General features: G+C 39.8%; 1 protein-coding gene across 1 annotated transcript; it reads right to left on the bottom strand.

The window, feature by feature from the left end:
- Window positions 1–13,583: 13,583 nt before the first annotated feature.
- Window positions 13,584–17,432, bottom strand: LOC122318004 (pentatricopeptide repeat-containing protein At3g63370, chloroplastic). The gene has a single exon (XM_043135123.1). The coding sequence runs from the start codon at window positions 17,347–17,349 to the stop codon at window positions 14,419–14,421; it is 2,931 nt and encodes a 976-aa protein (XP_042991057.1). The 5' UTR covers window positions 17,350–17,432; the 3' UTR covers window positions 13,584–14,418.
- Window positions 17,433–22,384: the final 4,952 nt, after the last annotated feature.

Below are 22,384 nucleotides of genomic sequence, written 5' to 3'. Positions count from 1 at the left end.
AGTACTTAGGCCTGCCACCTATGGTTAAGAAAGATAAGAAAAGAGCTTTTCAGATATTAAGCACAAAGTATGGCAAAAATTGCAGAATTGGAAAGAGAAGTTTTTATCTTAAGGTGGCAAAGGAATTTTAATCAAGGTTGTTGAACTATCCATCCCCACTTATGCTATGAGTTATTTTAAATTGCCTAATTCTCTATGCACAAAACTTGAACAGATAATGTCAAAGTTTTGGTGGGGTCAAAAAAAAAGAAGAAAAGAGAATACATTGGGTATGTTGGAAGAGGATGTGTGATCCTAAAGATGATGGTGGTTTGGATTTTAACAACTTAAGAACTTTTAATGATGCATGCATTACTTGTCAAACAAAGGTGGAGACTAATGCAGAATCAAGGTAGCCTACTTCACAAGATGTTCAAAGCTCAATGCTTCCCTCAAACCAATTTTAAGGCATCAAAGTTTGGATATAACCCATCATATGTATGGAGGGGCATCTGGTCAGTTAAAGATAAATTATTTCAGGGCTGCAGATGGAGGGTTGGGAATGTGAGAGACATTAGTATATGGCATGATCACTGGATTTAGAGATCTTAAATAGAAGGTGGAGGAGCTGTTTGATCAAAACAGTGGTTGGTGGGATGTGCAAAAAGTGAGAAGAACCTTGCCACTTGAAGCTGCTGATGAAGTCTTGAAAATCATTGTTAGCTCAGAGAATCATGAAGACAAATTGATCTAGGAAATAAAGAGGAATGGATGTTTTACTATGAGAAATGCCTATAGAATGTTCAGAAGTTTGAGGGCAGCGAGAAATGAGAGGGAGAGTTCTACAAGCAGTAAAACTGAAAAGTTTTGGAAGGGTATTTGGAGATTGAAGATACCTCATAAGGTTAAGCTGTTTGCTTGGAGGACATGCATAGAGGGTCTCCCCACAAAATCTAATATGAAGAGAAGAAAAGTAGTTAAAGAAGAGACATGTCATATTTGTTCTTTAGGTATAGAAAGTACTATACATGCTTTTTATTGATTTCCATTACTAAAAGATATGTGGCACAAGTAGTTCCCTCAGCTCAAATCATCAGTGCCTAATTTAGAGTTTAGGGAAGTGGTTTTTCAAGTGCAAGACATCTATTGTAAAGATGAACTTGAGAGATTCTTCATGATAGCTTGGGCCTGTTGGTAGAAAAGAAATCAATGGGTTTTCGAATACAAATAAAGGATAACAAAAGATGTTATCAATTCTGCTCTCTCTATGCATAAGTCTTTCAAAGCAAAGAAGAATTTAAATCAGTGCAGCATGAAAAAATGACTCAATGGTAGCTTTCTCCTAGGGGTACAACTAAACTCAACGTGGATGGGGCAACTTTTCATGAAGAACACAGTGTAGGGCTGTGATTAATGTGACGCCCCCAAATCCCCACGCACGGACACGGGGAAATCGAGTCGTCCGGATGATGACATCACGGGTTACCACCCTATCGACATGTGCCAAGTGTGTGTATAAGCAACGAATGTGCACGAGAAACACGTAGCGGATAGCAAAGTCAATAACTAAATACCAAAATTTTTTTTAGTTTAATACAAGCTGTTTAAAACATACGTAATAAAATATTACAAAACAAATATAATTTTAAACCAAATAACAAAACTTTAACTTTAACTTCAGCACCCCAGCGGAGCTGCATCCTCGGGCTTAGCCTCCTCCTCCTCATCCTCGATCTCTGCATCAAAATCTACGGTACCAAAAATAGTGCCACAGGTAAGTAAAATCCAAACACTACCAGATAAAAACATATAAAACTCAAACAATATGCATGAAAGGATGCCAATGCACAAAACCCATAAAATCATATTTTTACCACATACGCCAAAAATCCCATTTGGCCCAAAATATATCCTTTAATCATATCCTCGCCATTATCCCAGATAATGGCCCAAAAACCAGTCTCGCCATTTTCCCAGAAAATGGCCCATTAACTAAACCATCAGAGCACTGTAGGCGGGAATCACAGGCGGGACTCTACCACCATCCCTGCTCACCAACATCCCTCCGCATGCACCGTAGGCGGGAATCACAGGCGGGACTCTACCACCATCCCTGCTTACCACCATCCCTACACCGCGTGCACCGTAGGCAGGAATCGCAGGCGGGACTCTACCACCATCCCTGCTTACCACCATCCCTACACGTACCTCTGAATCAAACCAATCAATCCATACGTTCATATATACCAAAAATATTTCTCGCTTGAAAACCCAGCTTTCAATATTTAATACATGTATATGCGTGCACAATGCAATGCAAATAAAATTACACAAATTAACCAACACTTTCCAAACATCCAAAACAACCAAACAAACAACTCCGTCCTAAAATCCAACCGACCCCCGAACTCCTCAGACTCAGTCCGGAATCAATCAACCAACATCAAATATTTATTAAATGAGCAAAATATATTTAAATCTAAAAGTAGAGTTTGAAAAATACTTACAGCGCTATATGGTATTTTTAGAAAGCTCGCGGCATTGCAAACGGCAGAAGAAAAGTAACGTAACAGTGTAATTTACACTGTTGCCGTGGGTAATAAATTATCCATTTTTGAACGGGGACAAACCAAAGCTCGAGATTGATAGGGAATGGCCTTGAGATATTTATGAAGCTAAGGGAAATGAGTTTTGGCCGTGGGCAGTGGTGGAAATGGCGGTCGAAGGCCAAAAATGGGCTGAATGGAGTTGAGCTCGTGGGAACTGCTCCAGCAATAAATCAAGGCCGGAAATGGGTGGTTTAGGTCGGCAAGAGGTAGGGGAAGAAGCTGTGAAGAGATGCTGGCTGGAGGTGGTGCGACGGTGCCGAAATCGGTAAAAAATCGTATGGCTTGGAGGAGCTCGTGATGGCTAACGGTGGCTCGGATGGAGGTGAAATTTGGTGGGGATGTTCACCGGTGAGAGGGGAAGAAAACTGGGTGGGTGGTGTAGCCCACGCCGCCGGCAAGCGGCGGTTCTGGGTTGCGAAAGCAACCGGCGACAGGGGAAAAAACAGAACAGGTGCCGTGACTTCTAGGGGCTCGTGGCGGCTAACGGCTGGTCCGATGACTCTGAAAATTGGTGGGGATGAACTCTGGTGGGAGGGGAAGAGAATGGTGGGGGTGGTGTACAACACAGCCGCCGGACGGTGGCGCGATGGGCAGCCGAAGTGGTAGCGACGGTAGGGGAAAAAGAAGGGGCAGCGCGCGGGAGAGGGGAAATGGGGAAGAAAGAAGAAGAAAAAGAAAGAAAAGAAAGAAAAGAAGAAAAATAAAAGGAAAAAGGGAAAAAGAAAAAGAGAAAAGAAAAGAAATGAGGTCCAATCCTTACTCCGAAAACTAAAAACCGATCTGCCGAAAACGATATTAAAAACTGTAAAACGATTAAAATAAATTAAACACAACATCAAATAAATTAAAAACCAATTAAAATACATTAATTTAAAATAAATAAAATAATATATTAATTAAATTAAAAACAACCTTTCAGTGAAAATACACGTAAAAGCGGGTCATTACATCCTCCCCCCTTAAAAACAAATTTCGTCCTCGAAATTTGCAAGATCAAACACCAACTTAAAACGAGCCACATAATTCCACATAAAACCGCCTGTGACCAAGGCTAAGAAACGTACCGTCATTACTCAAACAAGTATGGGTACTGCTCCCTCATGTCCGCTACTCGCTCTCAAGAGAAATCTTGAGCTAACGGATCTCCCCATGCCACCTTAACTAAAGGTATCGTCTTGGGTTTCAACGGTTGCTCCTTCCAAACTTTCATCCCATTCCAACTTTGGTAACCTAATAGCCACTTCCAAAGTTAACCATCCATAAACCGAATTGCACGACCAAATGATTAATCTCCCATTAAAACTTTGAACTACTACTAATTCTTCAAAATCAACACAAAATTGAAACTTCTAAAAATCTCCAAAAATCATGCTTTCGCGCGTACTCTGATAACTCACCAAAATACATAAAGGCTATATCCTCAAAAATTAATATCATGAAGAACAAGCTCAATCCACACCTAATCACAAGAAAACTTTTACCACATTTTCATAGAAAATCATATACCTCCAAAACCCACAAATCTTCATTCATTCCTCAATTGGCCTTCGCTGCCTTAAACAAAAACCAACATTCCGCAAAAATACATACATTGATTGATGACAGAAACCAGTACTAATCAACCTCCAAGCCCCAATTTGAAAACACATAACCTCATCCCAAAATACATCTGTCTCTTCTAAAGATAAGGAACATTTCCAAAAGGCCCAAGTCCTTCCCAGCCAACCAACAAGAGCGCCTATAACCTTTATCCGATATCCCACACTTCAAGCTCATTTCCTATATTTTGAATAACATCTAATCTTGCAATAACTCACTTACTATAAACTACCACTGACTTCACCCAGACATAATCGCAACGCTCTTGGTAACTCACCCACCTACTTGTACTCTCAAAAACTCTAGTTTTAACACAACTAATTCCTTCAATAGCACTTCACAAAAAAAAAAAAACCTCAAGACAGGTCATACTGTTTAAATCTTCAATCCATAAAAAACTATTAAACAACATTCAAGGATCCTGCTGCTTCATTACTTCATACATATGATCATGCTACCCACCGTTGATGCACAAATTCAACTTCCAAAATTTATTACTTCATACACCACACATGGTGACCTAACGATCTCCTTTCAAGTTAAATAACCATATCCTCAATTCTCCCAACTAGATACTTGATCTCCAAAGAAAAGTATAGCCTTACCAATTTAAATTCCTATGACTTCAAGTCGCAATTAATTCTCAAGATAAACACAACGGTCGTTTCAAACCACCATCCCAATGGGTAACCCGCTTCGACTGCACATTCATTTCAACTTACCAAACAACTCAAAGCCAAAAATCTCTTGAATTTAATATTACCACACAGATTCCTCTTCAACTCCTACCAAGCCAAAAATAGATGAGACTAGGACCAGCACTCTCCGAAATCCATACATATGTACCCTTACTACTCATCGATCCCATGCACTCTTAGCCAACACCAAAAATCATTCAAATGTACAAGTGATCCATTATCACATTTCCATCATCTGGACTTATATCCTCAACTCAGCAAAAATCATTCCTAAATCTACTGAACTTATATCCTTAAATTAGCAACCGGCCATTGCTTAAAGTTTGGTACCGAGAATGACCTTAAACCTGCTAAGAATCCATTCCCAAAAGTCTACAAATCATATAACCTCAAATTCAATCGTATTCAATACCAACACAAAATCTACTATTTCCAACACCCTGATGAACCTATACCTTTTGAATCGATAGAATCATTTCCTAAGATTTGCTACTACAACCTCAAGTTAACAATAATTATTTTCTAAATTAGCTCGATATCTTCAATCCTCAAAGAAATACACGAACTAGATCATTACCTCCAATCCTCAAAGAAATCTGCTCTAGAAAAATTTTCATATCAATAACTCAACTCTAATCAACTCCATTTTAATGGTTACAAACTAATCACTCACTAGAGTAGATCAAGCTACAACACTAAGTCTGTAAAACTAAGAACTCAATTCCTATTATAAATCAGTCCTTCAATTCTACAATTCTAAAACCTTAAATCAAACAAGAATCATCTTACGGAACCTCTAAGATCAAATTACTTACATTCCATAATAGAAAAAAATCGACTTCTCAAATCTTTCAAATTCTAAAACATTAATAGATAATAAATCATTTTCTAAAATTCTCAAGATTGGTGGCTTTAATCCAAAACATTCACCTTAAAAGCTTGTAAAATCTAAAGCCCCAATTGCCACCAAATTACTCATCCGAATCACGAAATCTAAAACTCGAAATTTAATTATTTCCCTCCAAAACTTGTCGAACCTAACATCTTAATTACCATAAACTTATTTTCCTAAAATCTATAAGGCCCCAAACTTTAAAACTTTGCTGAAACCTCATAAAATCTATCATTGAAATTTGTTGAACTTACAACCTACTACATTATAGGCCATTTCATAAAATCCACAGAACCAAAGAACTCAATTATTCTACTTCCCCAAAAGATCACTCAGATAATGCCATTCTCTTCAAGCCTTGATAATATGCAAATATACAAGAAAACAAAACCACACAAGGCATTCATCACGAAATATTAAATTAGACCCATACCTGTCATGACTCTAGCATTCTGAGTCTCCTTAACCTCACCTCCAAAGGTACCAGGAGTCATTGCGTACATTCGAGCCCGAGCCAATTGCCTCTGGTTAGCTCTACCACTGCGATGAGCTCCACGACTTTCTTGAACTCGACTAGGGCATTCACGAGCAAGATGCCCCGTCTGACCGCACTTAAAACATTGGTTACTACCCAGACGACACTCGCCTCCGTGAGCTCTATTACATCTTCCACAAACTGGCACTCGTCCTTCCATACGCACTCCCAAAGCTGCTAATGGTCGAATCCCGGTTCGCTGAACAAACTTCTGAGGTGAACCTGAACTACTTCCTTCACTAGAAAAACTCCGCCTCTTATGTCCTGGAGGGGAGCCCATTCTCAAATTATTCTCTCGCTCCACAAGAGTGGCCACATCCACTAAATCCTGAAAAGTGGATATCCGGTGGCTGACCACCATATGGCGTATATCAGGATGTAGACCTTCCTAGAAACGCTCGGCTAGCATTTCCTCTGTGGCGATAAGGTGGGGAGCAAATCGCCCAAGTTCTATAAATCTTCGGGCATACTGTTCCACGGTCATGCTCCCTTGGACCAAGTTTGAAAACTCTCTTGCTTTTTGCCGCCTCACAGAAGCGGGAAAGAAGCGATCATTAAACTCTTTATTGAAGCGCTGCCAGGTCACGGCGGCGAAAGATTCCAACTCTGATTCCAACATTACTCTCTTGGTATCCCACCACTCAGAAGCGGTGCCTTGCAATAGATAGCTGGCGTAGAGTACTTGTTGCGCCTCGGTGCAACCACACACCTCAAAAGTTCTTTCCAAGTCTTTGACCCACTTTCCAGCTTGAAGTGGATCCCCTTCTCCAGTGAAGTGTGGAGTTCTATGCGCCAGAAAGCGCTCATAAGTGCATCCAGCTTGCACCATGCCACTAGGCCCTCCTGGGTATAGCCAAGGCCCTCTCTGATGTGGCCAAGGACTTCCTAGTTGTGGCCAAAGCCCTCCTTATTACAGCCAAGGCCCTTCTTATTGTGGAAAAGGCCCTCCTTATTGTGGCCTAAAATTCTACTGCATGAACTCCGTCATCTGCCGTATCGCTTGGGCTATGGAATCATCTCTCGATGTATCGTCCCGTGGCCCTTGAGTAGATATCCTTGGTCTCACCATTTTTTTCCCGCCACAACACAACCTTTGACCCCCTTTAAGAAAAACAAATAAAACCAACAACATAAAACCAAAAACCCAAACCAAACCACATAACATGAAAACAAAAAAAAACCAGCATGCAATAACACAACTAAATAAATATATACAAGCAAACAAGGTCAAACAATTAAAACATGTTAAATAGCAACTTTACTTAAAATAAATTTTAAAACACAACTTTAAAAACATTCTGGTACTACCTACGGGACATGTGGTTTTACCCAGAGCCAAACCGCTCTGATGCCACCTGTGACGCCCCCAAATCCCCACGCACGGACACGGGGAAATCGAGACGTCCGGATGATGACATCACGGGTCACCACCCTATCGACGTGTGCCAAGTATGTGTATAAGCAACGAATGTGCACGAGAAACACGCAGCGGATAGCAAAGTTAATAACTAAGTACCAGAATTTTTCATAGTTTAAAACAAAACTGTTTAAAACATACGTAATAAAATATTACAAAACAAATATAGTTTTAAATCAAATAACAAAACTTTAACTTTAACTTCAGCACCCCGGCGGAGCCGCATCCTCGAGCTCAGCCTCATCCTCCTCATTCTCGATCTCTGCATCAAAATCTACGGTACAAAAAATGGTGCCGCAAGTAAGTAAAATCCAAACACCATCAGATTAAAACATATAAAACTCAAACAATATGCATGAAAGGATGCCAATGCACAAAACCCATAAAATCATATTTTTACCACGCACGCCAAAAATCCCATTTGGCCCAAAATATATCCTTTAATCATATCCTCGCCTTTATCCTAGATAATGGCCCAAAAACCAGTCTCGTCATTTTTCCAGAAAATGGCCCATTAACTAAACCATCAGAGCACTGTAGGCGGGAATCGCAGGCGAGACTCTACCACCATCCCTGCTCACCACCATCCCTACGCGTGCACCATAGGCGAGAATCACAGGCGGGACTCTACCACCATCCCTACGCCGCGTGCACCGTAGGCGGGAATCGCAGGAGGGACTCTACCACCATCCCTGCTTACCACCATCCTTACACGTGCCTCTGAATCAAACCAATCAATCCATACGTTCATATATACCAAAAATATTTCTCGCTTGAAAACCCAGTTTTCAATATTTAATACATGCATATGCGTGCACAATGCAATGCAAATAAAATTACACAAATTAACCAACACTTTCCAAACATCCAAAACAACCAAACAGACAACTCCGTCCTCAAATCCAACCGACCCCTGAACTCCTCGGACTCAGTCCGGAATCAACCAACCAACAGCAAATATTTATTGAATAAGTAAAATATATTTAAATCTAAAAGTAGAGTTTGAAAAATACTTACAGCGCTATATGGTATTTTTAGAAAGCTCGTGGCGTTGCAAACGGCAGAAAAAAAATAACGTAACAGTGTAATTTACATTGTTGTCGTGGGTAATAAATTACCCATTTTTGAACGGGGACAAACCAAAGCTCGGAATTGATAGGGAATGACCTTGAGATATTTATGAAACTAAGGGAAACGAGTTTTGGCCGTGGGTAGTGGTGGAAATGGCGATCGAAGGCCAAAAAGTGGCTGAATGGAGTTGAACTCGTGGGAGCTGCTCCGGCAACGGATCGAGGCCGGAAATGGGTGGTTTAGGTCGGCAAGCGGTAGGGAAAGAAGTTGTGAAGAGATGGTGGCTGGAGGTGGTGCGACGGTGCCGGAATCGGTGAAAAATCGTATGGCTTGGAGGAACTCGTGGTGGCTAACGGTGGTTTGGATGGAGGTAAAACTTGGTAAGGATGTTCACCGGTGAGAGGAGAACAAAACTGGGTGAGTGGTGTAGGCCACGCCGCCGGCGAGCGGCGGTTCTGGGTTGCGAAAGCAACCAGCGACAGGGAGAAAAACAGAGCAGATGCCGTGACTTCCAGGGGCTCGTGGCGGCTAACGGCTAGTCCGATGACTCTGAAAATTGGTGGGGATGAACTCTGGTGGGAGGGGAAGAGAATGGTGGGGGTGGTGTACAACACAGCCACCGGACGGCTGCGCGATGGGCATCCGAAGTTGCAGCGATGGTAAGGGGAAAAAGAAGGGGCAGCGCGTGGGAGAGGGGAAACGGGGAAGAAAGAAGAAGAAAAAGAAAGAAAAGAAAAAAAAGAAGAAAAAGAAAAGGAAAAATGGAAAAAGAAAAAGAGAAAAGAAAATAAATAAGGTCCAATTCTCATTCCGGAAACCAAAAACCAATCTGCCGAAAACGATATTAAAAACCGTATAACGATTAAAATAAATTAAACACAACATCAAATAAATTAAAAACCAATTAAAATACATTAATTTAAAATAAATAAACTAATATATTAATTAAATTAAAAACAACCTTTCAGTGAAAATACACGTAAAAGCGGGTCATCACAATTAATACTAAGAGATTGGGAAGGAAAAGTTTGATGTCAGTGAGCAAAAAAGAAGCTGTTGTGATTGAGCCTTTGGAGATTGAACTAATAGCAATCTTGAGAGGTCTGCAATTCTTCATTCCTCTAGGCCTTGAGTCCTTGTGTATTGAAAGTGATTTGCTACTCCTAGTCCACGAAATTACTAGTTCTGATACTTCAAAGTCTATTCTTGGGAATATAGTAATAGACATTCGGCAACTTATAGGGAGATTACAAAATTGTTCAATTCCACACATTAATAGGGAAGCCAATGAAGCTACACACAAACTAGCAAGGTTTGTTAGAAATATTGAGTCTATAAATGTATGTTGGGATTCTGTCCCTTGCTGTGTTTAACAAATCCTATGTACTGATTTACATTTGTTATGTTGATGGCAGTAATGAAATTTGTTTTCCTATTAAAAAAAAAAAAAAGCTAGAGTCAAACTGTGCCAAATGGTAGAACATGCTATTCGGCACTAGGATACTATTCTACCCACAAAATCTTGCAAGTTTTGACAAACAATTCAAATATGTTGGGGTTGGGTGTAACACCCCTTCCCGTAGGTCGGGAATGTTACGTATATTCATAACATAATGTCCGATAAAGAGATTCAGGCTAAGGTTGGATTGAGGAACACTCTTAACTTATATCATCTCATCTCATATCATCATAACAAATTTCTACATAAAATACAATAAACAATTCAAAATTTTCAAATAACAATAATAATATTCAAATAATATTTTATTCAATTTTTAACTTTTATCTCAACTCATTTCATTTCAACTCACAATCCAAACCTAACCTCAGTCTCATAAAATACCTCATCTATTGGATCATAAAACTTATATAGTTTGACAGTATTTCATAACATAAATGCTGAGAAATAAAAGAAATGACATAAGCTAGTTCTATGTGAAACCAACACTACTTAAAAGTCTAAATCATACACTAAGTCTCTGGAAATTTATTCTACTCTTGGCACTCATGCTCTGCATCCACGAAATTATCATCTAGGCCATTAAAACATAAAAATAGAGAAACAAGCAAATGAGTTGAAAACTCAGTAATAGCACATCATACTGTAAACTTAACTTCGTTTAACATTAGGCTTAATTTTGAAAACTTACATATACCGTCACACATTCACATAACATATATATCATTCATTAGTAATATAAGCGAAATTATACATAATCATGGCAATACATGTAACGTGAATACATGAATGACTGACCCTATGCATTTCCTAACAATCATACATGACTTATTCATCTTGTCTTTCACTTATTTAGTGACCATCATTATATGTGTGAATCAGTCCAATTGTTGTTGACCGCATATACTAATCGTGACATGAGGTAAATCACGATTGGGTCTGTGGAACCGTATAATATATCATATCATGCAGTGATACATGCTTGATTTTGTGTCATCACTTAACATATGGTGAATTACGTTTGAGTCCATGACACCATCTAATTTATCATAACATGTAGTGAAACACACTTGAGTACATGCTATCACATAGCATATGTTAAAGGAAGCTTGAGTCCGTGGTATCGCATATCATAACCTGTGGTGAAACATATTTGGGTCCGTGTCACCTTAAAACATCATATCTTTCATGTGGTAGACCATGCTTGAGTCCATGGCTTGCATATCCACCCATAACATAGGACTAATTTTAAAGTTTACTCGTCATTCATGTGTTTTCTTACGAACTTTCATAATGCATGAGAACGTGTTTCACTTCATGAATTTACATGACATGGCATACTCTTGTGCATGGTATAATATTATACATGACATATTAATATGAGTCTTACACCACCTACCATAACATTGGCATGGTATAACTTGATCTAAACATTACATGGCATATATGTGATTTTCATAACATCTCATGCACTAACAATCCATATTAGCATAGCATCACAAGCATATTATCTTAATTCATCGAAATTCTTGAAAAGAGGCTGACCTTGAATTGGCTTGTAGTGTAGCGTAAGTAAATATCACATTTTTCATGCACAATTAGAATATTTACAACACACATAAAGTTATGATCATGCAACTTACCTATTAGTATTGCTTCTTGGTTCCTGCTTTGTAGCTTGTTACCTATACGAAGTACTAGACGTTACTAGCTATTTAGAAAAGTCCATTATACCTACTTGAACACATATCATGAACTTTAATTTAAGAAAATATTCAACCATATATTGAATTCAATAAACAATAATATCATATAGTTATTAAAACAATAATATCATATCTAGTCCTTTAAATATAATTTAGTCGGGAATATATGTTTATACATATATACATATTATCTTTTTTTATAAACTAATAGTGTAAATAATAATTTCACAAAATAGGTTTAATAATACAATAGGCCAACCATAATTTAATACTCAGCAATATAAGTTTCAACTCCTTCAACATTTTTTGAAAAATGAGTTTTGGGGTTACAATTTACATATTGATTTTAATAAAACTTTGGCGTAATTTAAAAATCACAAAAACAATTTCTATGACAATAACATTAAGCCCACACAAGAAAACATTCCACTTAAATAATATACTAATTTTTAAAAAGCATTAAAAATCGAGTCCAACATATAACAAGGCCATGTGAAAAATCAGCCCTCTTAAGGATTAACAAAGCACTAGGCCTAATGGGCTTAAGGCCGAAGGGCCCATTATGAATTAAACGGGTGGCTACCCTTGTGGAAAATACAAGGACTAAGCACAATGAGGGAAAATGGCCGTACGATGCTCCTCGAGAGAGGAAGAAGAACCACTACGACGGTGGTCTGGGTGGCTGGTCGAGGTTCACGTTGGAGCAACTAGAGGCTCCCTCTAAACATGGTGGTGAGAGAGAGAGAGAGAGAGAGAAACTGTCAAACCGAGAAACCAATGAGGAGAGGAGGAAGATTCGACGGGGGCTTACCTAGAAGGTTTGGGTTCGACGGGAAGCGACCGGCCGACCGTTTTTTAATTGCCTGAGAGGGGACCCGAATTTTCTAGTGGTCGACGGAGGACTGAGCAAAAGCACATAGGGGTTGTTTGGTTATTGACAGTGGAGAGAGAGCGACAAAGAAGGGTTTAGGGGCTTACGGAGAGAGGAAAAGTTGTGCGGCTGCCTCAGGTGGCTAGGTCGGCATTTTCTGTGGCTGTTTCCGACGAGTGGATGCTTGGTTTGTAGGAATGGTGCCACGACTCTCTGTGTAGGGAAATTTGATGTTTATGGGGGGTTTTGGCTACAGGATCTCATGGATTTGATGAAGAGGAAAAGAGAGGATTTTATGGGAGGGTTTTTGACGTGAGAGTTGGTTCCTAATTAGGAAACTATTCAAACTTGGAAATCAAATGGGAGGGATGTATGGGTGTTTATAGAGGAAAATCCCAATTAAAAATCATCCCCAGAAAATAAAACACATTTTATTAAAATACTATAAATACTAAAACTACTAATTTAGTAATAATAATAATAATCATACTTGTAAATCCTAATTGAAGACCCGTATGTTACACTGGGGGAAGACAGACAGATCAAATAGCGCTTGAGAGCGAATTTCTAGGAAGAAATCAAAATGTTCACCATCTATTGTCACCATTAATTCCGATCTACAGGCACTCGGATTGTCTGGCGGAACTGATGAGCCATTAAATGGTCGTCTCTTATGTTCACTAGTTACTAGAGGTCAGATAATTGGATTTCTTGTGAATTTGACATATCATCTAGACATACGAATACTGAAAGAACGGAAGGTCTGTAATTACCATTTCAAAATCACAGCATGTAGGAAGAATAAATCATTGAAATATTCATGATCTGCACTTACTAATGAACTTTAGAGAAGAACCCTATCGTGGAAACAACAACTATGAGTCAATAATGATATTAACTTTTGATAGTTAGAACAAGTAAAATCAATGACTTTTTATACCTTTTCTCTGGATAATTATGTAAATATAATGAAGCAGGATTGTAAGGTGAATCTTTATCACTATATATCATTCGGGAACATCAAGGATCGAAGGATGTCGATAGAAATTGTTCCCGAAACGTTGCAAGAGATATTCTACTTGCCCGTGTACTCTAGAAAGTTGACACTTTTATGGGCTTTCTGAAGACAGCTTGAAGCATATTCCTCCGTTTTGAACTCTATTCTGAAAACGGATTTTCTCCCTGTTGAATCATTGTCTTGTTGCCATCTAACGATGGGAAATGAAAACCATTGTCAACAAGCACTCTGTAGCTATCTCAGGTTGGGAACTCTAGTACATGAATTGGAAACTCCAATTAGGCCCTGCATAAAAGGTGCAGGATGTAGGTCAATTCATGTGACTGAATGTAGCAATGATCTTGCTGACGTTGCTTTGTTAGCCAGTACGCCACATCAGGTGCTAATCTCAACTCCCTTGGGTTTTGTTAAATGAGACACCAGGTGGGGGACTTGAATTCTTCAAGCAGCTAACGTTTGGAACCATACCTGATCCAATTGGAGTGTGCTATGAATGACCATCAGCAGCAAAAAAACCAAAAGGGTGTCTCTAATTTAACTGATGTTGATACGATGTTTCTAGTATCACCAGTAGTCACCACAAGAACAAACCCCTTTATTAAAATGATGGAATCTGTTGGCATCCCTTACAACAAGTTGCCTTCCAAAGAATTTTGAGACTAGCTTACAGAAAGTGTGGCAATCACCACAAACCCGAAGATTCTTTGTGACCCGGATGGGGGTCCCATCAGGTGTTCCAAGCAATCCATAAGCAATGGCCAGTCGTTCACTATGCCCATAAAGCATCTGAACTTTCTGTTCTTCCTCTACATTGTGTAAAACATATTCGGTTTGAGGCACATAATCTCCTTCCCTCTTCAAAGTCTCCGTAATTTGAGCTAGTTTATGATAAATGTCTTCAAAATGTGGATGAGACTTGTCCCTTGCTACGAATGTATGGACCTGATTACCAACCTCAACCCAACTACAACCAGGATTTTTCTTCATCCCACATTCCTTCATTCTCATTCTTACTTCTTCAACATCCTTCCATTTTTGACTTGCAGCAAAGACATTGGAAATTAGCACATAATTTCCTGGGTTTTCTGGACCCAACTCGAAGAGCTTTTTCGCTGCAATTTGTCCTAATTCTTTATTCGAGTGAACCTGGCAAGCCCCGAGGAGAGCACACCAAACTTCAGCTGAAGGTTCAGTCTGCATAGATTCCACAAATTGGAGTGCCTCTTCTAAATGATTGGCACGCCCCAAAAGATCAACCAGACAGGCATAGTGTTCAGGCCATGGCTCCAAAAGATATTCAGATTGCATAACTTCTAGAAGTTTTTTACCTTCATCAATCAATCCTGAATGACTGCATGCATAAAGAAGCACCAAAAAGGTAATATGGTCAGGAACAACATTTTCATCCCTCATTCTATGAAATATATCAATTGCGGCCTTTCCACAGCCATGCATTCCGTTTGCATTGATCATACATGTCCATAGAGCTAAACTTTTGTGTCTCATACAATTGAACACCTTATGGGAGGTATCCAGAGCTCCACAGCGAGCATACATATCAACAAGAGCGTTCGCAAGAGATCCATCTAAGACAAAGCCCTTTCTAATTATAAATCCATGAGTTTCTTTTCCTTTCTTCAAGGCAGATAAAATAGCAGCCCCTGAGAGTATGCTCACTAGAGCTATAGAATCAGGTTCTACATCAGATGCTTTCATTAAGTAGACTAGTTCAAGAGCCTTATTTGCATGCCCATTATGGAGATAGCAAGTAATCATGCTCGTCCAAGACACAACATCTTTGAATTTGATGGATTCAAACATTCGTCTTGCATAATTTATGTTCTCACACTCGCCATAGACAGCAACAATTGAATTATGTAGTTCAAGATCAGATAAACCTCTCCTCAAAATATAACCATGGACTTCTTTCACATAGGAAATGTTCTTTACCCCACCACAAGCCAGGAGGATACTTGCCATCATCATCACGTCAACACCAACCCCTTCCATTTGCGCTTTTGAGAACAATTCTAAGGCTCCATAGTACGATTTGCACTGAGCATACCCAGAAATTAATGTTGTCCAAGAAATAGAGTCTTTATCAAGCATCATATCAAAAGCACGACCCATATATTTCACATTGCCACATTTTCCATACATATCTAGTAGTGTATTCCCAAACTGCAAACCAGAATCAAACCCACTTTTTATTGCATAAGCATGAAGTTCCATTCCATTCATTAAATTCCTCAATCGACCAGATGCTGCAGTAACATTTAATAATGAAACCTGATCAGGATTTATACCAGCATCCTGCATGTCATAGAAGAACTGTAGTGCTTCTTTATATAGACCATTGTGTACGAAACCAGAAAGCAACGTGTTCCATGATATATAATCTTTTTCATCCATTTCATAAAATATTCTTGCAGCTTCATTCATTTCACCGCATCTTGCATACATGGTTATCAAGGCATTAGCTAAATAAATATCAACATGATGACTGGCTTTCAAAATAGCAGCATGGATCTCCATACCAAGTTTCAGAAAGGACGAACCCTCACAGGCTTGAAGAGCAGCAACGTAAGTGTAGGTGTTCATGGCAAGACCCACCTTCTGCATATCTCTAAAAAGTCCTAATGCCTCTACAGACTCTCCATTTGCTGCATATGCCGAAGTTATAGAATTCCATGACACAATGTCATTTTCGGTCATACCATCAAATAACTTCCTTGCCCCGTCAAGATTGCTGCACTTTGCATACATAGCAACTAGTGAATTGACAACATATACAATAGACTCATATCCACATCTAATAGCTAGACCATGAACTTCTGCCCCACAATGGAGATCATGAAGCATGCCGCAAGCTTTGAGCACACAAGGAAATGTGCAAGAATCAAGAGGAGCTCCTGAAGCCCTCATTCCTCTATATAAATTAAGCGCTCTAGAAGGTTCTCCATTTGAAACATAGGCACCAATCATAGCATTCCAAGTAAAAATGGATCTGTGAGACATTTTATCAAACATCTTCTCCGCGCAAGAAAGAGAGCCACATTTCCCATACATAAACACAAGCCTAGTACTCAAAAACACCGAGTCATACCCGGAGAAAGATTTTATCATATGTGCATGAACTTGTTGACCATGTGACAGAGCTTTCTTGCTTGCACAGAGCTCAAGCACTGATGAATAAACCTCTTCTAGACAAAACGGAATCGAATTTTGATCAGAGAACAAGCTGGTTAACGTTTGAAAAGCTTCTTTAAGGCTTGTTTGCTTCAAAACCTGTTTGAGAAAAGGGGCTATAATGGGTTTTTGGGAGAATCTCGGGAGTTGGAGAGGAGGTTTAAGATGGGCATTCTTCAATATTGGGTGGCTTGGAAAGGTAGTAGCAGGGGTAGTGAAGTGACAGAGCGGAATTGCAGCAGCCATTACAGAGTACGTGCATGCGGGGAGACAAAATTTTAGACGCATCAACAACTCTGTAATCATGCCATTGGTATTATAGGAATTTTGTTACGTACACCTTTATTTTGCAATTAGCTTTACCCAATCTGCACTTCTCACTTGGGTTTTATTTTATTTTTTTATTTTCTTAAAGGCTGCTATCTGCTTAGTCAATAAAAAAGTGTTAAAGTGTTAGGATTATAAATGAATATCATGTTAATAAACAAAATTCATAAATTAATATGAATAGATATAATATGTTAGATATTATAAAAAAAATTTATAATTTGCTATATGTAAGAAAATAATATTGTGTAACCCAAATCAATATTTTCGTAACTTCTTATAATTGAAATTTTCGGATGTTACTAAATGCTCAATAACGTTGTGGCTAATTACATGTGGTTATATATATATATATATATATTATACTTTTTTGCCTTAAAAGTTTAAATAAAAACTAATGACATCACCAAGTGAAAAAAATTCTAAAGAAGCTGCAGTGGAATAGATCACGTACATGAGTCCATGACACGCTTAAACATGCATGCGGTGCAGACAACCTTGGAAAACATACGCCTTTGTCTGCATCAATTAGTCGAAGTGGAGTTGGCAAAATGTGTGGGATGGCTAAGTGGGCCTAAGGGGCTGGTTTAATGCAAGTACTCCCATCCTCCATGCCATTCGGTCACTTCAAGGCCCTCACACCAAGTCATTCATCCAACTCTACAAGCAAGAACACTTGAGCCCCATACCTCACCCTACCGAAACTCACTGTCTCTCGTCTCAATTCCTTTTGTCCCACTCGTCCACCATAGCTTTTCCCCACTCGCACACAAGCTTACACATCAAACTTTTCACAATAGAGAGAAGCTAAGTGGAGAGAAGAGTACGAAGAGAGCTAGTTTTTCTCTCTTGATGATAACTCGATATGCACTTATGGCTTATTATTTCAATAAATATGGCTTATTTTGATAAGCGAAGAGAAATTGACTTTTTGCTACAACAAGTCGTTGCAATAGGCCAAATCTGTTGTAGCTCTTTTTCTTCAACCCTTCCTCTTCTATGTTTGCTACTCTAGTTAAGAGCATATTATCATGGGTGTTAGAATGGTTTTATTTAAATGCAATGGTTAATTTTTTTGGTGAAGTTAGAGCAGACTTAATTTGGCTAAAATGATTTGGTGTTGTTTTGGAATTCTAGCTTGAAATGCCATGTAGTCTTAGGAGTTGCTTAATGATTTTGGATTTGATGGAGTTTGGTGATGAAAAAACCCCGCCCAGAAAGTGGGACGCACTGCTACAGTTTATCTTTCTCTCTCTCTCTCTCTCTCTCTCTCTCTCTCTCTCTCTCTCTCTATATATATATATATATATATTAGATCAGGAACATGTAAAAAACACGTTTGCCTAGTTGGGTTAAATAGGCTTTTTACAAAAATAATATGGGATTTTTTTTTTTTGAAAAAAAAAAACTTGATTAATGAATAATTTAATACATAAAGACAAAAAAGCAAACTTTAGCAAATATTTTTGGATAATGATAGGTCGGTAACTATAATGATTACATATTTAGATATATTAGAAAACAAAAACATTAGTTCAAAATTAAAGTCAAGATACATAAAAATAACATAGATAAATAAAAATAACATTATTGCCACCACAATAAATACTACCACCATTTTGTTAAAACTCCTAGAAAAGTGGCTTCGGGACAAGCCTCGACACTACTACCCTTGGGAGTCGAGGATAGCACCATGGCCAGCCTACACGCATGCCTTGGCCCGTGCCGTGACACGCACGGGGCACCCAGCATGCATGCATGCCTTGGCCCGCGCGTTGACACGCACGGGGCACCCAGCATGCAAGCCAGCGAGGTTGGAAGCCGTGCGCAGCCCAGCACGCGATTTGGCCCACGCACGCCCATGCGCATTCGCAAGCCCTTGCACGTGCGCCCCCTCGCGCGCACCTTTGCGTGCTCCCCACGCCGCATGCTAGTCAGGTTAGTGGCAAGCCTTCGCAGGTGTGCCATCCAGCGCACGGCTTCAGCCCGTGCCTTGCAGGCTAGGCTAGTAGCATGCCCTGTGATGACCCGCTTTTACGTGTATTTTCACTGAAAGAGTTGTTTTTAATTTAATTAATATAGTAGTTATTTTATTTTAAATTATTGTATTTTAAATTGGTTTTATTTTATTTGATGTGGTGTTTAATTTATTTTAGTCGTTTTATGGTTTTTAAAATCGTTTTCGTCGGGTTAGTTTTTGGATTCCGGAAGTGAGGATTGGACCTCATTTCTTTTCTTTTCTCTTTTTCTTTTCCTTTTTTTCCTTTTTCCTTTTCTTCTTTTCTTCTTTCCTTCTTTTTCTTTTCTTCTTCTTCTTTTTCCCTCCCACGCGCTACAGCCCTCCCTTCTCCCTCCTGTCGCCGTCCAGCTCTCCACCTCAACCCATCGCCGTCCAGCTGACGTGGCAGACACAGCCACCACCAATCAACTCCCTCCGGCCGGTGAACACCCCCACCAAAAATAACCTCCATCTGAGCCGCCGATCACCACCTAGAGCCCCATCTTTCCGCACGATTTTGAGCCGTTTCCAGCGCTATCGCTCCACCTCCGGCCACCATCTCTTCACAACTTTTTTCCCTACCTCTTGCCGTCCTAACCCACCCATTTTTGGCCCAGATCCGTTGCCGGAGCAGCTCCCACGAGCTCAACTCCGTTCAGCCCATTTTTGCACTTCCACCGCCGTTTCCACCGCCACCCACGGCCAAAGCTCACTTCCTTTAACTTCATAAACACCTCAAGGCCATTCACTATCAATCTCGTGTCTTGGTTTGTCCCTGTTCGAAAGTGGGTAATTTACTACCCACGGCCACAGTGTAAAATATACTGTTACGTTGTTTTTCATCCACCGTTTGCAACGTTGTAAGCTTTCAAAAAAATATCTTATAGTGTTGTAAGTATTTTTCAAACTCTACTTTTAGATTTAAATATATTTTGGTCTTACAATAATTATTTGACTACGGGTTGATTGATTCTGGATTGAGTCTGAGGAATTCGAGGGTCGGATAGATTGAGGACAGAGTTGCTTGGTTTGGTTGTTTGTGATTGGTTGGTTAATTGTGCCTTGAGGTTGCATTTACATGGTGTATTCACGTGCATTTTATTTAAATTGAAAAAAATCCGGTTTTATTCGTGTAAATGGATTTTTGGGTGCATGTGTGTCACGACACCAAGCCGGGATTGGGTATTATCTCGGTGGAACTCCTCTGGTCACTCGGGAGTGGATTGCACGATACGGTAACGCTGTCGTGTCGACTCCGTGGTCCCTAGAGTGTTGGGGGCTAGAGGATGGACTGGTCTAGGGACGCACTGGGCGCGAGTACTGGGCATCTCTCCTTTAGGTGACACACGCGTAGACGTTACCTGCGGTGTGGCACAGGAGTCAGAGTGTGCAGATGATCCCTAGGGGAGATCATGGTGCATGCAATAATTGGATCGGTTTTATGGTTTTGGTTACGGGCCATTTTCTGGAAAAATGGCGAGATTTGGTTTGAGGCTATGTGATCCATTTTCTGGGAAAATGGTGGTTTACTGATTTAGGCCAAATGGCGAGGACTGGTTTTAAATGTTATGTTTTTGGGCCAAATGAGATTTTGGTGTGCGTGGAAAAAATGTGGTTTTTGTGGGACATGTGCATTTGCATTCTTTCATGCATATTGTTTGAGTTTTAATATGCTTTTATCTAGTGATGTTTGGATCTTACTTACCTGCAGCACCATTTTTGGTACCGTAGATTTTGATGCAGAGATCGAGGAGGAGGAGGAGGCTGAGCCCTAGGATGCGGCTCCGCCAGAGTATTGATTTGGGAGTTTACGTTTTGTAGTTGGTTTGAAACGATATTTGTGGTTTGTAATATTTTATTATGTATGTTTTGAACAGTTTTGTATTAAACCAAGAAAAAATTCTGGTACTTAGTTATATGACTTTGTTTATCTGCTGCGTGTTTTCTTTTACACATTTGTTGCTTATACACACACTTGGCACTTGGCGATAGGGTGGTGACTCGTGATGTCATCATCTGAACGTCTCGATTTTCCCGTGTCCGTACGTGGGACTTGGGGGCGTCACAGGTGGTATCAGAGCAGTTTGGCTCTGGGTAAAACCACATGTCTCGTAGGTGTAGTATCAGAAGTTTTTAAAGTTGTGTTTTAAAATTTATTTTAAGTAAAGTTGCTATTTGACATGCTTTATTTGTTTTGAATTTATTTGAGCTTGTTTGCTTGTATTTATTTATTTAGTTATGTTATTGCATGCTGGTTTCTTTTGTTTCTTGTTATGTGGTTTGGTTTTGGTTTTTGGTTTTATGTTGCTGGTTTTATTTGTTTTCCTTAAAGGGGGTCAAAGGTTGTGTTGTGGCAAGAAAATGGTGAGGCCAAGAAAGTCTACTCAAGAGCCTCGAGACAATATGCCGAGGGATGATGTTATAGCCCAAGCGATAAGGCAAATGACTGAGTTCATGTAGCAGAATATTAGGCCACAACAAGGAGGTCCTTGGCCACAACAAGGAGGGCCTTGGCTACAAGGAGGGCCTAGTGGAGTGGTGCAAGCTGGATGCATCTATGAGCGCCTTCTAGTGCATAGAACTCCACCATTCACGGGAGAAGAGGATCCACTTTGGGCTGGAAAGTGGGTCAGAGATTTGGAAAGAACTTTTGAAGTATGTGGTTACACTGAGGTGCAACAAGTACTTTATACCAGTTATCTGTTGCAAGGCACTGCTTCTGAGTGGTGGGATACGAAGAGAGTAATGCTGGAGTCAAAATTGAGATCTTTTGCCGCTGACCTGGCAGCACTTTAAGAAAGAATTTAATGACAGATTCTTTCCCGCTTCTGTGAGGCGGCAAAAATCAAGAGAGTTCTTAATCTTGGTCCAAGGGAGTATGACCATTGAACAGTACGCCCGAAGATTTATAGAACTTGGGTGATTTGCTCCTCACCTCATCGCCAAGAAGGAGATGCAGGCCCAGCATTTCCAGGAGGGTCTGCGTCCTGATATACGCAGAATGGTGGTCTGCCA

This window comes from Carya illinoinensis, chromosome 8, assembly GCF_018687715.1.
Source record: "Carya illinoinensis cultivar Pawnee chromosome 8, C.illinoinensisPawnee_v1, whole genome shotgun sequence".
NCBI lineage: Eukaryota > Viridiplantae > Streptophyta > Magnoliopsida > Fagales > Juglandaceae > Carya > Carya illinoinensis.
This window is presented reverse-complemented; position numbering and strand designations above follow the sequence as displayed.

Coding starts and splice junctions, on each gene's coding strand:
- LOC122318004 (XM_043135123.1), bottom strand. CDS start 17,349: ATGATTACAGAGTTGTTGATGCGTCTAAAATTTTGTCTCCCCGCATGC.